This window comes from Balearica regulorum, chromosome 5 (assembly GCF_011004875.1).
Source record: "Balearica regulorum gibbericeps isolate bBalReg1 chromosome 5, bBalReg1.pri, whole genome shotgun sequence".
NCBI classification, from domain to species: Eukaryota; Metazoa; Chordata; class Aves; order Gruiformes; family Gruidae; genus Balearica; species Balearica regulorum.
Genome location: NC_046188.1, coordinates 63455771 through 63471069, shown reverse-complemented (window position 1 = coordinate 63471069; position 15299 = coordinate 63455771). Strand labels below are relative to the sequence as shown.

Below are 15299 nucleotides of genomic sequence, written 5' to 3'. Positions count from 1 at the left end.
CTCAACCAATGTACATATCCACCTCCTTCTCGTACCGCTTCTTACTTCCTGACCCTGCAATTACATTCCCAGAAAAATGATAGTTTTGAGACCATAAAATGTAGTACAGCTTTCTAGAAACAAGAACAATAAAACTAAATTACAGTAATATGGCAGTATCTGGAAGCCCCAATCTCACATGCACAGCAATAAAGAGAAGAAAAAACGTTCTTTAAAACTGGTCTATGGAAATCAGAGGTCAGAAGGAAGATAAAAAGAACAGTATGGAGAAAATGCAAAGGAGGGTGAAAAGACAGAGAATGTGGAAGCTCTTCTATTTAAAAATTCCTTTAGTAAATCCAAATGTTCTTCACTTATGTCTTGAAGGGTCGGCCAAGGAACTCCAATGGAATAAAATGATGCTATTAAAGGCAGGTAGCGATGTGGCCATCATACAGCAGGCAAGAGAGAGTGCAGTGATGGACGTAAAGCATGACGACAAAGCTATGCTTTCTAAGGTTTTAGATAATGCTGTAAATTCATTCTAATGTTTCTTGAAGATCAGCTGCTCAAGTCACCTTCATCTCTGAATATTTCTAGTGCAAGTGGTGACATAGCAGCACATAGCCGGCCTACCAGCAGCATTTATATCTGGAGCATCACGCACAAGTTCCCCTCCTTCGTATTGGTCTTCTGCTTTTGCAACTTAGCTGCCCTCAACTGTAGCAACAGGCTATCAAGGCACTGCTATCAAATACAGCCAAATATGAGAGGTGTTCTACCAAAGAGGCATTGAGTGCCTGCGTTCAAAGTTAAAATGCCAGTACTCTAACTCAAAGCGGACATCACGTGAATAACACCCCCAAAAAGTTCTCCTCTTCCAACCAATGTTACTGATTTTGCCATCCTGTATTGTGGGAAGAAGGACTTTCCTCATTTCCAAATATGTTGTAGCTTTCAGCACTGCTTCCAATTACGGTAAACCCAAAATACAATGGGCAATAGGTTCGGCGCTGGACACAAAACCCCAGAGCATCAACAAACAGGATGCTGTATGCATTCATCTGAGGTGCCACCACCGCCTCAGCGCACACAGGAGGCCGCACACAGTCCTCCTGTGGAACGACAGAAGTCCTCCTTGCTGTGGAACGACGGAATCTTTTCCCCCAAGGTAACGCAGAAATACAGCAAAGTCTCTAAATTTGTCTTAATTAACAGAATCATACTGAGGCTAGAAACAGCACATCACATGAGGACAAGTGAAGCAAGGGTAGGGGGGGATTTTCAAGTGCTCTAATTCAATTAGGAGGCAGTGACTGACACTTGGACAGGAGAGGTTAATTGGGGTCACCAAAACGCAGTAATTCCTTACCTAACCAGTCATTAAACTTCTTAACCTCTGAGGGCAGTCCCAGTTCGGTGAAATCGCCCGTGTGGAGAAGGATGTCCCCATAAGGCATCTGGATGCCATCTGTTCTGGAGTGTGTGTCTGAGACGCAGACAAATCGCGTGTGGCCCGCTGGTTTTGGAGTGTCATATGGGATAGGGTCGACCCTAAAGCAGACACATAAAGATCTCGTAACAGTTACAAGGTTAAAACCCTCACATCTATTATTTCACATATCAACACAGATCTCTCTATATATAAGCGTGCACGCACACACATACACATCCATTTACACACCGTGCTGAAAGAACTGACTCTGTAATGCAACACTGCCCAACATCCTGAAGGGACCAGAGTGCTCCTCAAATACTTACCTGGTAAGGCAAGAAGATTAAAAAATAGACAAGATGTGGCCAGTTTCTGATACTAAAGTTAATTTAAACATTGGAGAAAATGGATTTAAGAGATTTTGAACTCAGACATGTTTTCTCTGTCACTTGTTTTACACATGAAGTAGTGCATGGGCCATTAAATAACAGGTCTCGCAGGTAGGCCAGCAACAGGCTCTCGCTTGAGCTGAGCAGCTTAGCATCTGACTTTTTTCATGGGCACAGGCACTCCTACAGATTCCAGCAGGAATATTTGTTTACACACAATCATGTACATTCAGGACTATGTCGATGAAGCCTCGAAATCACAGAACTGAATCTAATGACTTCTTACCCTCACACAAAATCCTGAGCTCATCTTCCCAAATTCTACAAATTTAGGAACTGATGTTGTAGAGCACGAACCAACCATAGATAAAACATTTTTATCTACAATAAACGATGTTAAAATTTTAGTTTGATTGGCTATTTGCAAGCTACATTTGTTAATGTGATCTTATTGACTATATAAGACCCAGCACAGAAGTTTGGTTTTGAAGTGTTTTGTTGGTTTGTTCTTTGGAGTTTTTTTTATAAATTTAAGCAAAAGAGAGAAAAAAATAATAGGGAAGAAAAGTACTTTATGCATACTTTGTGGTTAAAAGTTCCAATTTGTAACAGAATAACTTAAAATACAAAAGGAAATCCATTGCTTGCTTTGGAATAGCAGTTATTTCTCCGCAGAGTTACCATAACTTGATTTGCTCAACTCCTCTTGACATAGATTGAAGTACCACACTGTAAATCAACATTTGAATAGCACAGTATCTGGATTAACACTACAGCAAATCCCATCCCAACCCCACAAAACATCAACCCATTCCACTGATGTGCCACTGATCATACTTACAGCTCAGCTAGAAATTTTGAGGTATGTAGGAGTTACGTCAGAATAATGGTCCACTTACATCTCCAATCATCAGAGCAGTGAAGCCAAGCTCTCAGTGTTTTTAAGCACCCAAAATAATGCTGTTCTAAGACTTATTTGGACAAACTGGCACAACATACATTCAAAACTCAGTGCCTGAAAGTAAAATTAAAATTAAACAGGTTTTATTAGTTTTTCTCTCCACACTAAATGAAAAGAAAAACAAGTAACTAGTGCACATCCCTGTGAAGTTGTTTTTCTTAAATCCCCATAGTTGAGACTGCATAATCAGTAATAGAAAATAAAGCACATTTTGTTAGATTGCATTTTCCTAGGTACCATAAATATTTCCAATCAAACTGTATATACCATAGACGTATCACATTTGGTTGCCATGGTCCACTGAATTAGTTTGCAAAATTCAGGCTCTGCAAGCAGATGTTTATTTTAATACAATCTTTATCTTAAAAGCAGATTTTACTGCAGGGTGGACTGGATGGGAAGGGGCAGGTTGGTGGATAACTTTTTTTCTTCTTGGTATTGTACCTCCTATTCCACCCAAAGCACCAGGTATGATTAGTTGAGCCATACAACTGGTTACCACCACAGAAACCCACTACAAAAATCTGAACTCCGACAACCAATGGATTCCTCTCTGCAAGGATTAGAAATTAATAAGGTTGTTATATCCAGAGTAAAACTCATTTACCATTGAAATCACACTGGCAGGCTGGGCAGAACTGTAATTATAGGCCATAGTGTTTTTGTATTTGATATCTTCCTCCCAACTACAGAAGATAAGTTGAAACTTCTTAGAAATATGTCACACAGTAAACACGGGGGTTTCCGAATCAACGTTTCCACACTTCCAAGGATGTCTACTCCAGACAGCACAAAAAATGAACACCACCTTCCACCAGTACCACACACCTTGTTCAGAGAGTCCCTGCCTGAGCTACGACCAGCACTGCCTGCCTCTGGGGAGTCCAATTCTGTTCATGCACAGCAGCCATGCTTTTGCTATTCTCTGCAGTTTGTTTCCAAATAAACCCTGTTTTGCTTCAGGCAATCCCTATTAGAGCATGACACCAAAATCTGGTTTAGGATTTTTTCTCTATTCATGCAATGACTGACTTACAGAAAATTCTATAATCAAAATTCATTACGTTCCTGATGCTTCTTTCTCCTCTTCACAAACACTATGATGTTGCCAATTAACCTTTTTTCTACATCTTAGCTTAATTTCTTCCTTAAGTATTTGAAAGCGAGATACTGAAGGTTACTGTGTTCAGCCCACCAATTTATCTTACTCAAAATAGTCCTTCAATAGAAACTTAATAAAAGGGGTGTTATTGCCAGTCCTGAAGGCTCAAGTTTCCCTTCCATCCACAGTTACAGCCTGGCAAAGAGGAATGAGGATTTTTTTCTATTTCACTACATCACAAGAGGATTGGCCTCCGAACTCGTGAGATCAGCTAGTGCAGTAGGCGAGGCGCTCCCCTTTCACAGCTTTTGGTGACGCGCTGCTCGCTAGCGGGCCTCTACCTGGGCTTTGCACATCTGTTCTTTGGGTGGTTTGCTCACCTCACGACCCAACATCTGGGCATTACAGACTGGCATTTCTAAAAGCTCTGTAATAGCTATGCATTTGACCCTCACTCCAATTCAACAAGAGATAAAATAATTATTTCAGCCCCCCTACCACCAGTCTCTGCTGAATCAGAGCACATACCTATGAAATTCAACGTATTCTTTACCATTTGCTCCAAACACAGTGCATCCGGCTAACTTTGACATTCTCCATCACCACCAATACTTTATTTTTTCAGTATTCTTGAGCTGGCAAACTGAAACACTTTACAGATAATGAAAAGCACGCTCATGGAAACATGCAGTAAACGTTATTCCAGACTAATCTGAAAGTTCATACGTTAGGATTAATACAGCAATCAAGACATGGAAAGCAACCTAACAAAATATTCAAGTATCAAAACTAATGAAGATTTTTTGCCTTAAGTTTCTAAATGAACGTGGACATCCAAGGTATTTTGCGCCTTAGAAAATCAGGTACTTGGGTGTTTTTTCAAAAGTTTCTGTAAGACCTGGAATGAAATCCCGTAAGGCAGTTGAGCAATGACTGCTTTCTAAGATCATGACAGTAATGTAAGATCTGTCACATTTAATGTATCTATGACAAGGGTTTAGGAATCGGAAGGGACAATGTAATCTTCATACACTTCTATAAGGACCTTGTTTATCAGATAATTACTCGGCTTTATTAAACTGCCCTTACCATCAGCTGTTCTCACTCGGAATAGGAGTCCCTCAGGTACAAACCTCAAATTCACAGTTCCTCACACACTGCTGCAGCTGAATCAAGGGACACCATAACGGGCTCGGATCTGGTTTGCTCAGCTATCACTAATCACCATCTTCCTCCAAAACCACGGTTACCATGGCACTTCCAAGACAGCAGGGCCACGTACATAGGGAAGCAGAGCGCTGCCCCTTGCCCCGCCGGCTGCGCGGAATTGGAGTTGTACGCTGTCCTCATCCATCAGGCTGCAAATTTTGTCGTGGCTTTATGTTTTGAAAGCAGAGATTAAGTAATTAAACGACAATCAGCAATGCAGAAGTTATCAAGGGGATTTTGACAGCGAGGTAGGAGAGCTGAATTTGGAAACTCACAGAAGAGGAAAGCATTGGGCCGTTCACAAGCATGGAGGCAAAGGACTTGATTTAGGATGTCACGCCATGGAGCGGACACGTTAGCTGTGGATTTCGGCCCAAGCTCACGCTAGTTACTCATAATGATGTCCTACAAATCATCGGCATTAGAAAGCACCTCCGAGACAGAAAGGGCAGTGCAGCTCTCCAAGAGACATAGCTGCAGGCAGAATTACACTGGGGTCACGTTTTTAAAGAAAATTTAGAAAAGACACAAGCACCGTTTTTCTGAAAGAAAGTAAGTTTTGATTCCAAAGGATAATTCTGCACGGGTGAGTTCGAATGCTGAAAATACAGCGCTCCGGCTGGGTTAGCCGGTCCCCAGGAATGCCTGCGCTTAGAGAGCTGAACGCACAGCCTTTTCGCCTCCCTGCTCTCTGGGGGTTTGAGCTATGCAGACCCCAAATCCCCTCTTAGAGAACAATTCCCAAGAAACCAATTCATCCCCAAAAACTAAATAAAAATCTTAAACATTAAGCCAGGAAGAATTTCCAGTTCCTAGAGTGGAATAAATCACTCTGATGAATGCAGCACTTATGCCGGACAAAACACTTACAGATGCGCAGAGATTTTTTTTTTTCCCCACACACGTCCCAAACCCAACAACTCAAACCGGCACTATTACCGCTCACAGTACACTACTTTTTAGGCTGGTTCTGTTTGCGCTGCTACAGGTGAACAAGTCAGCAGTCAGCATGCAAGACCACATAATTTTACTCCTTCCCAAGCTCACCAGATGCACGAACAGTCGGGCCTGTCGCAGACTTTGTCACATTGTATGCTGTCTTCTCATCTCTTAATAATTTCTCCACTGGCTTGTATATGTAACTGAATTTGTGGGTTTGCTTTTTATGACATCTAAATTAGTATTCATTATAGACTGATTTAAGCACAGGCTTCAAGTCTGCGTACCACATAACATCTGTATGTGTTGTTGCACTTACTGTACTGTTTTGGGAATCATTTGGAGACACGCTATCTAGTAACTATTCTATATTAAAAACATATCTATATTACTAGCTTTAAAAAAAAAAACCACCTACTCACATACTTACTATGAATAGTCAGTTTTATTTATTTACAGTTTAGCTTTCTCTTGCAAAATCTTCATGCTCCTCCTGCTACTCCTAATCTCAAAATTTGTAAACAAAATACTTTTTCAAAGAGCCAGTTAGCTTGATACATTCATTTTAGGATTAAATGCAAACATTTTCTGGGGAAAAAAAAAAAAAAAAAAACACTTTAAAAAGCTTGTTTCTAAGTGCTGTTAGCTCCCCCTCCTCAGCTAAGGCAACAAAAGGTAATTTTGTTGAAACTGGAAAACAAAAGCAACGTATTTTCTACATCTTCATCTTTTTCTCTCTTTGAATTCATACCTCTGCCTCTACCCACGCTCCCTTTCGCATGGGAAGTTCAGGAGAACAGAATAATGGGAATTTCTGTGAAAACTTGCTACAGTTCTTGAAGTATTTGTTACTGTAGCCAAATCTCACAGCTTTGATATATTGTGGTACTTTTTTATTTCTCTTAAAGCCAGTCCCAAGTGGTGGAATTGGGTGATCACATGAGACCTGTGGCTTAATTATTTTTGTCAAAATATATCAATAGGTCTCTCAGTTGAAGAAAAATGCATGAAATGTATCTGTATGCCCTGCAGATATTGAAGAAATGGAATGAAACCAAAAGATGTGTAATTGTTCTTACTTTTAAAAAAATCTCAGGACCATTAGGCCAACTTCATAATTTTAGAACCAGTTTTTAATGCCACAGACCAGAAGGACTGTATCAAACTGTAAACGTATCTACATTCGGAAAAAAAAATTTAACATCTGAATTTAAAAACTTTGGCTCATAACGTTAATGTAAGTCTTAAAATGTAGTGTAATTTAGTTTAGTTGATTGGGCTGATATGAACATCGACACGTTACTAAAGACTTCATACACCATCAAATTAAAACCCAAAACTCCAGCATCAAGTGTGGAGCAGACACAGCATCCCTGTTCTTCATTAGAACTTACTCAAAATCTTTTGAGCTGCTTCACTGTCCCAAAGCTACAAAGGAATACGCTGTGCCACAGCTGTTCTGGATGCGGTTCCCCAAATTTTTAAGGCAGCTGGGAAGATCCCACACGTGCTGCCCACCTGGGACACCCCATGGCCGGCCGGGCAGAGCAAGCGCATCCCCTCGCCCGCCACGACGAAACGCCAGTGAAAGGGCCGTGGTTGGGCACACGCCAGCGCCAACAGCACACAGTCAGCGTCTACAGCTGTAGATCCCAATCCTAAATGAGACTCTGCAGGAAGATGGCCCAGCAACAAGAACTTACAAAAAGGAAAACAAAGTACGTGCGTGGAAAAGGGGGAGGAGGTGAAGGAGAATCCCCCACCCAGCTGGCAAAAACCATTTGCATAGAATTGTTTTGGTTGGAAAAGATCATTAAGATCATCCGAGTCCAACCATTAACCTAACACTGCCAAGTCCACCACTAAACCATGTCCCTACGCACCACAGCTACACGTCTTTTAAATACGTCCAGGGATGGCGACGCCTCCACTTCCCAGGGCAGCCTGTTCCAATGACTGACAACCCTTTCGGTGAATAAATATTTCCTAATATCCAATCTAAACCTCCCCTGGTGCAACGTTAGGCCGTTTCCTCTTGTCTTTTCATTTTCTTGCTTAAGAAATCCTAGTACCCGTGAGTAAAGCCAGACACCACAGGTTACCACGGCTTTCCTCAGCCAACAGGGTAGCAAACTGGAGAAAAAGCCAGGTGGGGTGGTGGGACTGGAAGAAAACCCAGCAAGACAACCGCTCCGCTAACGGCACATCACAGATGGCTGCTTCAGCCTAACGCCTGCCGGTTGAGCAAAGCTCAGGTCGTCTCTCTCTCTCCAGGCTGTCACAGAGGAGACCCACCTCCAGACCCACTGTGCAAACATCCCGACGCAAGGAGCTGAGCCTCACAATTCACTCCAGTCAGTCAAGAATTATTATCACTTTGTAACTTGAATTTAAAAATTCCAAAGAAAACAGGCCTCTTATAAAATAGTCAGTACAGCTTCAAAAATATATGTAAAATGGTTTGGCAAACAGATTAACTTCTCAGTATTTATAACTGATCTCCTGATTTTGCAAGTGAAGCTACAAAATCTCTGATGAAGGGGACAGACAGGTTATTCAATCGCGTTGTGCCCTCCAACGGAAGGTGGACTGTCTGCAAATTCTTACTGCATAAATTCAGCACATCACATAGATATCCAGACATCTCCAGCCAGAAAAATGTATACATGCACATACACAGAGCCAATTTTGTGATACAACACATGCTGAATGACACAAAGCCAAATACTCATTTCCTCTCAATAAACACAATGAATGTCAAAATATAGCATTGCTTTAGTTGGCCGCTGTCAGCCATTAATTGTTTAAATCATACATATTAGTGCTTTTGTCAACTTGATTCCATCTTCCAGTATGGTCAAACACCAAGAAAACATCTGGTTTCTTCTCTGACTAAAAAGAAAGGGATGCAAATACCTTTCAACACTCTCGCTGGTAGATCTTATTTATACAAGCACACGTATCTAACAACAGACTACCCCGAATTAGCTAGAAAGCTCCACCTCTTCTGGAAACCTCCATGTACATGTGTCGCCCATCAAAACCTTAGAGAGCGTTCTGGAAACTGTAAAACAGGGGTCTGATATTTATTTCAGAAGTGGCATTAATTGTGTCTCGGTGCAACGTGGGGAAAAAAAATTACATTTACAAACCCACAGGAGGATTCAATGCACCACTCAGCAGCTTACTGCTAACGTTTCCAACAATTATAGCTGCAGGGAAATGATAGATCTTTTTATTACAGGTTTTGGAGCTGGTTTACTTCCAGTGAGATTTATGAGATTAAACAGAAAAGACCTGTATTATCCACTGTCATCATTTGGGCAAACTTAGAAAACCCTTCTTTATAAGGAATTTATACTAATACATCTTCTCAACCCAGTATAAATCTCAGCCAATTAAGCGTCCAAACTCTGTTAAGTCCAGATTCTGGTCAGTAATAAAACCAGAAAGAGGTAAACCTCAGATTTTCTAAGGTGTTCTTTGAGGGCAAATAGTCAGCTGGTCTTTCTTGTGAAGTACGTAGCCTCCCTTGATATTAGTGGGAATTGAGAAATTGAATTGCTTGAGCGCTTTTGAAAATCCTATTAATCACTCCTTTGCAGACAACATTTCTTTTTAGTCAATGAAATACCTTCTAAAATTTGGGTCTAAGTGGCTTTCCAAAGGTTAGAGAAGCAAAACAGAAGTGAAAACAGTATCAACACCACTATTAGCATCACTCTAAGGCCCAGGCAAAAGTTTCTCCTTTAAATAAAACATTAAATTGCCATTTCTATGCTGGTATGGTTTCAATTAAAAGTCATTAAGAAGCACTTTTCCCACATACTTTTACTGTTGTTGTTGGGGACTGCTATAAATCATGCCTTCCCCCCACCCCGCAAGAACTCATTTGCTGATAAAACTGCACCTACTAGGAAGGTAGGTCAATAAGCTCTATACCAAAGGCAGATTTTTATTTCCCTGCTATAAGCTCTACAAACACCAACTCATTAGATATGCTTAGAAAGTACAATCTGGCATCCCAAACCCCAAAGAGAAGCAAATTTCGATCCAATCTTAATTTAAGGACAATGAGATTTGAAAAATTATTTTTATATCTCGGCAAGAGTGAGGCTAAATTAATGTGCAATATCACTCTAATTATTTCTATTGCATGAGTCATAAAATGGGGTGGACTTATTTCTAGGGTGGAAATGACAGAGAAGGCTTTAGCCTTTGCTTCCATAGTAAAATAGTTTTTCAAACTGTAATGCAAAAAAACCCCACCCCAAAACAAACAGAAGCAGATCTGCACGACAGATTAAATTTAATTGGTTTCACTCTAACTTGACACATCAAAAATGCCATCTTTCTCAGAAATTAGGACAACTTTGGTCAGAGAAACAAATCCAGAAAACTAATGAGATGACTTATAATCACTAGGTTCTGTCAAAAGAAGACTGGTATAAGCATCTATTGCAGCATAAACTCCATTTTCGATGCCCATTTGTATTAAGAATGAAATCTGGAATGTCCTAAAATGTACAGAATTCATAAGCATAACTCAATACTTTTTCTTGGAGATGATAAATTCAGCAAATAGACAATTACTCATGTAATAAGGCACTAGGCTTGAAGACGTACAACATTCTGAGGAGAACTGATTATCCTCTAGAATTTACTACCCTATCTAAAAATCTATCTTCATGTTTCAGAAACAAATACTCAGTGTTTATACACCCACAGGACTGAGCCTAAAGTGTTTGCTGGGAAACACCCGAGGTTGGTTCTGATTCTTTTCCCCCCAATACATATTTGGTCTAAAGTACAGTAACTGCTTGGAATTTCACTGACTTTCAGCTCAGGAAATACAAGTGGGGTTCCTTAAGTATAGAGTGCAAGTAAGAAACTCTGCACTTAGCCTTCTCAATCATTTTACTTTCTGACCTGAAGGTATCACCCTCTCCAGGGATGAGATGCAATTCAATCTCCATGCAGGCAAAGCGTTAGCCCTCTCCTAAACAGAGTGCTGACCAGGAGTCTCTCTGCTCCTCTGCCTTAAGATTTGGCTTCCACGGGGTTGATGGAACCGAGTCCAAAAAAACCTTTTCAAAGGAAGGACAATTCACGCTGGGTAAACACCACCAGTTCCCATTTTTAAGTTACTAAGGGCACAGAGTGCCATCAACATGCCTATGAAATTGTCACTGATGTTAGCAGGAGATCGGTGAACAAACAGAGCGGAACATATAACTCAAATAAAAAGAAATTTCCTAGTATTCATGCAGCATCGGGTACTCTTTTAAGGTAGTAAACTGGCAAGCGCTGTACATTAGCTACAAAATCCATTTGTGGATCTGAACCAGTACAAAAATCTGTCTCGGTTAGGATGCACAGTCTCTACTGTAGCTAAGCTCTAACACACTTTTTGAAGATATTAGTAATAAAATGCTTCCCATCAAGTTCTGGGCATCTAACGCTATTTTCCTACTAAGTAAAACTCTTCATAATAGCTATGCTGTCTTAAAAAGCCTTTTGCCGCTCAGTCTCATGTATATGAATTATTTCAGCCCTTGTCAGAGGTTTCAGCCTCTAGCTCTTCTTAAGGTTTAAGAAGCTTTCTGCAGGGAAGATGATAAAAGACAGCAATTTAGCTCTCCTTCTAAAGTTAAGTCCTTATTTTTAATAGCAATAGAGAGAGGAGATTATTAACTACCTTCTATCAACACCAAAATACAGGCTCCTACTCAGCATCCAGGTTACCGAAAAGATCGGTACATTAAAATGGTTCACTGAAATGATGTAAGCTTTCATGTTACATAGTCGCACAGCTGGTCTAATATTTCTACAGTCCTAGTTATTCCATTGCCACAAATTTTGACACCAGTCATCTTAAGCTCAACTTGAATTCTCTAGTCTGGTGAGAGATCTGAATCAGTCTCAGGATGCATAGAAAAAACCCATGTATTTACTTCGTATAATTTTCTTTGAAGTAGGGGAAAAAAATCACCAGAATCAAGGTTCTGCTCTTAGATATGCTCTCAACTCTGAAGAGTAACTTTGCTGGAGACACAGAAACATAAAAGATGACTTTGGGCATCTACTGGAGGGAATTTTGCACTGTTATCTTTCTATCCTTTACCTTTCTAGTGCAATTGCCTTCATTACAGCTAACGTCGTCTCCCTGACATACATGTCTAACGTGAAACCCAGTTGCAGACAGAACTGGATTCAATCAACAAAATGCTGCAATTCCTTGGTGACTGGATTGGAGAGGGCTGTAGCGTGCTGTACCACAGATACTGAAAGCAGGTTCTTTCATTTGTAAAAGACTGTGCCAAATACATTCCCAGCTAAAAAGATTACACCAGATAGCTTTCTCCCTCTTTTCTCTCTCTCCAGTATTAAACAACTTATGACAAGGAAACCGCAGGTCAAATAGTATACATTCCACAATATTTCAAGATACAAACATTAGTTTGAGGGAGAAAAAGCTTGGTAGATAAAGCTATAGTGGGGGGAGAAATAAAATCTCATGGCTGCGCTCGCAGAACACTGCACGAATGTAAGCTTCAGCTGGAGATACTCCTGAGAAATGCACAATTCATTCTGACTTACTTTCTTCCCCCCCTTTATTTTGTTTTTCAAATCTCGTTCATTATTTGGAGTTCTCATAGACTTTCTCCTAAGCAATGAGTACTTTGTGCCAGAGGCTGCTGAACTTGACACCAATGCCTCTTGTAGAAAATTTTAAAAAATCTTACGGATAAAAACCAGCGCTATTTCTGTTGCGCTATAACTTGTCTATGGCATTTATTTGACACACATCACGCTTAGATAATATTATGAGAAGCACTGCTGCACATACAATCAGGAGGTTTTATCAATAATGTAGTTAATAGGCAGAGGGTTTGCGGGCAACCACAGTGTTATAGGTTATCTAAGAACATTTTTGTTTTGTTTATACTTCTATCATAAAAATGAATGACTTAAAAGTCCTCTGTGGGAGTATCTGGGACATTCATATTTATCAGAATTGTTACCGACTTCTGCAGTTAGCAATTATTCTTACTGTGTTAAGCCATTTATTTCCAAATATGTATCCCCAAAAATCAAATAAATCCAAAAATGAATTATAGTCAAGATAGATATCTACCTCAGGGATACTTTTAGAAAATTCAATTTAAAAATGCATTTACTTTCACTTCTATGCCAGTAACAAAGGCGGGGGGGGGACGGACGGGGGGACAGGGAAGAACAACAGAATCATTTTGATTTCAATATTATCTACAAGTCAATTCCAAAGCCAAATAAGCTGAACCCCCTCAATATGCAGTTTCTGTATGCGAACAGCAGTGAGGTGTTACCACGTGTGACTCGGAGGTTGTTGCTAATCGTACAAACCGACTTAGTAATCACTTAATATGCAACAGAACGCAAGACCTTGAAAGCTTTGAAAATTAGCTGCTTTCCAAATCGTATGTTGCACACTATCAAAATTTTGTTTCACGTGGCAGATGTAGAAGCGCACTGCAGAAAGTCATTTCTATGCCAAATACAAAAAAGCAAATGTTTTGTAGCTTTGAAATTTAGAGAAAGAATATCACCCTGAAAAGCTCCAGGAAGGAGGGAAACAAGCTGCACCACATAAATTTTACGATACAAAATGAGATGTGGGCAATGTAATTTCACTTACGTGATTCAGTTACAAGCGATGCAAATGCAATCTCACTGATTACACTTCAAAACAAAAGAGGGAATTTCATTACTTCAACCAATGCATCAGACGTAAAAATTATGAAACATCGTATCTGCAGCAGAACAAATAGAAACCGTCATTTCACGTTTAGATGGGAATAACCAAGGCGGGTGAAATCCATCCTATTGCGGTGGGTGCTGGTAAGGCATAAACTGAGTAACGCAACATTTAAGATCACAGTCAGCGGTACACAAATTTAAGCTCGCATAGTCAGTGGTACATAAGGCCTCATGCACAGAAATGAATTCCACCAAGCTTGTCATTAACAAGCTAAAGACAAAGAAATCATATTTCACATCCCCCAAACCACGAGTTTAAAAAAAAACCCAAACAACCCAAACAACAAAATTAACTATAAAAAAAAAAACACAAAAAAAAAAACCCCACATTTTTTAATGCAAAATAATGTTTTTCATTGTTTTTATTTATCTTCTGGTTTCTTCAAGCTTGAGAATATGAGGAGGTTACTCTGAAGAAAGACAGGCTGTGTGAATTAAAAGTACCATAGCTTTTCTTCTATGACTCCCCAGGGAGTCTATTTATTAGGCACAGTCCTGTTTTCTGATTTAGCTTAAGCACTTTTCCTAGAGAATATGAGTGTCCACACCAAGAGGAATTTCAGAGTACCAGCTGCAGAACAGCCTTTTCTGCAGCAACTAGCTGAATCAGTGTCCCTATACGGATACACAATTAGTCTTCGTTTTCACCTTCATACTCCTCTTTGTACGTAAAAGGAAAAGAAACTTAAATGTTTTTAATATGTATTCCGGTAATAAAAACTTAAGGCAAGCTTCAGCTACTTGGAAATTTACAGTAAAACTGACAAACTGGCAAAACCAAAATACATATATATACACACACGTGGAGAATATCAGGGTGCACTTATCAGCTATACTAAGTTGGGTGGGTTGTTTGTTTTGATTTTTTTTTTAAACAATCAAAGCCATTTTTGCTTTGACTAATAATATGTGTAAAATTGCACCCACCTACTCATCTACAGTAAATTTTTCTCAGCATGCAAATGAAATGCCAGTTCTTTTCCCTGTCATTATGGAGCAGGAAAAGATACCCTCCAGGGACAGACTATGCCAGAATTCCACGACAGCTCTGCAAGGCTATGGGGAATTGCGAATTAAAAAAAAAAAAGAAAGAAAAAAGAAAAGGTTTCTGTGAGTTTTCAACAAAAAATCATTACTAAACATTCTGTAAAAGATAGTAAGTAAAACTTCCCAGTATCTTTGACAGTCTTGTAATTATTAGGGTATTTTCTAAGTAAGGAAACAGGCTAATTCAGTAAGTTGCTCAAGGATACGAAAAAAACCCCAAAACCCCAAAACCAACCCACAACTGTTAAAACCTGGGAACAGCTGTCTTAACCATTTCTTCCTTTACATCTGGATCCATTTGGTTTTTTAGTTTTCTTTACATTTCTGCATTCTGGCGTTGCCACTGAAATTTCCAGTTGGACAGCACAAAGGGCTTCTGCTCGTGCTTACTGAAGTCAATAAAGTCAGAGTTCACAGTGACCGTAATGGTACAGGAAT

At 39.8% G+C, this 15299-nt stretch overlaps 1 protein-coding gene across 2 annotated transcripts in view; it reads right to left on the bottom strand.

Moving 5' to 3' along the window:
• The window catches only part of MPPED2 (metallophosphoesterase domain containing 2), a 107958-nt gene that overhangs the window by 68110 nt on the left and 24549 nt on the right, over nt 1-15299 (bottom strand). For both annotated transcript variants that reach the window (XM_075755295.1, XM_075755296.1), the window contains exon 3: nt 1352-1533. In XM_075755295.1, the coding sequence (XP_075611410.1) occupies nt 1352-1533 (182 nt within the window). The remainder of the gene's footprint in view (nt 1-1351; nt 1534-15299) is intronic.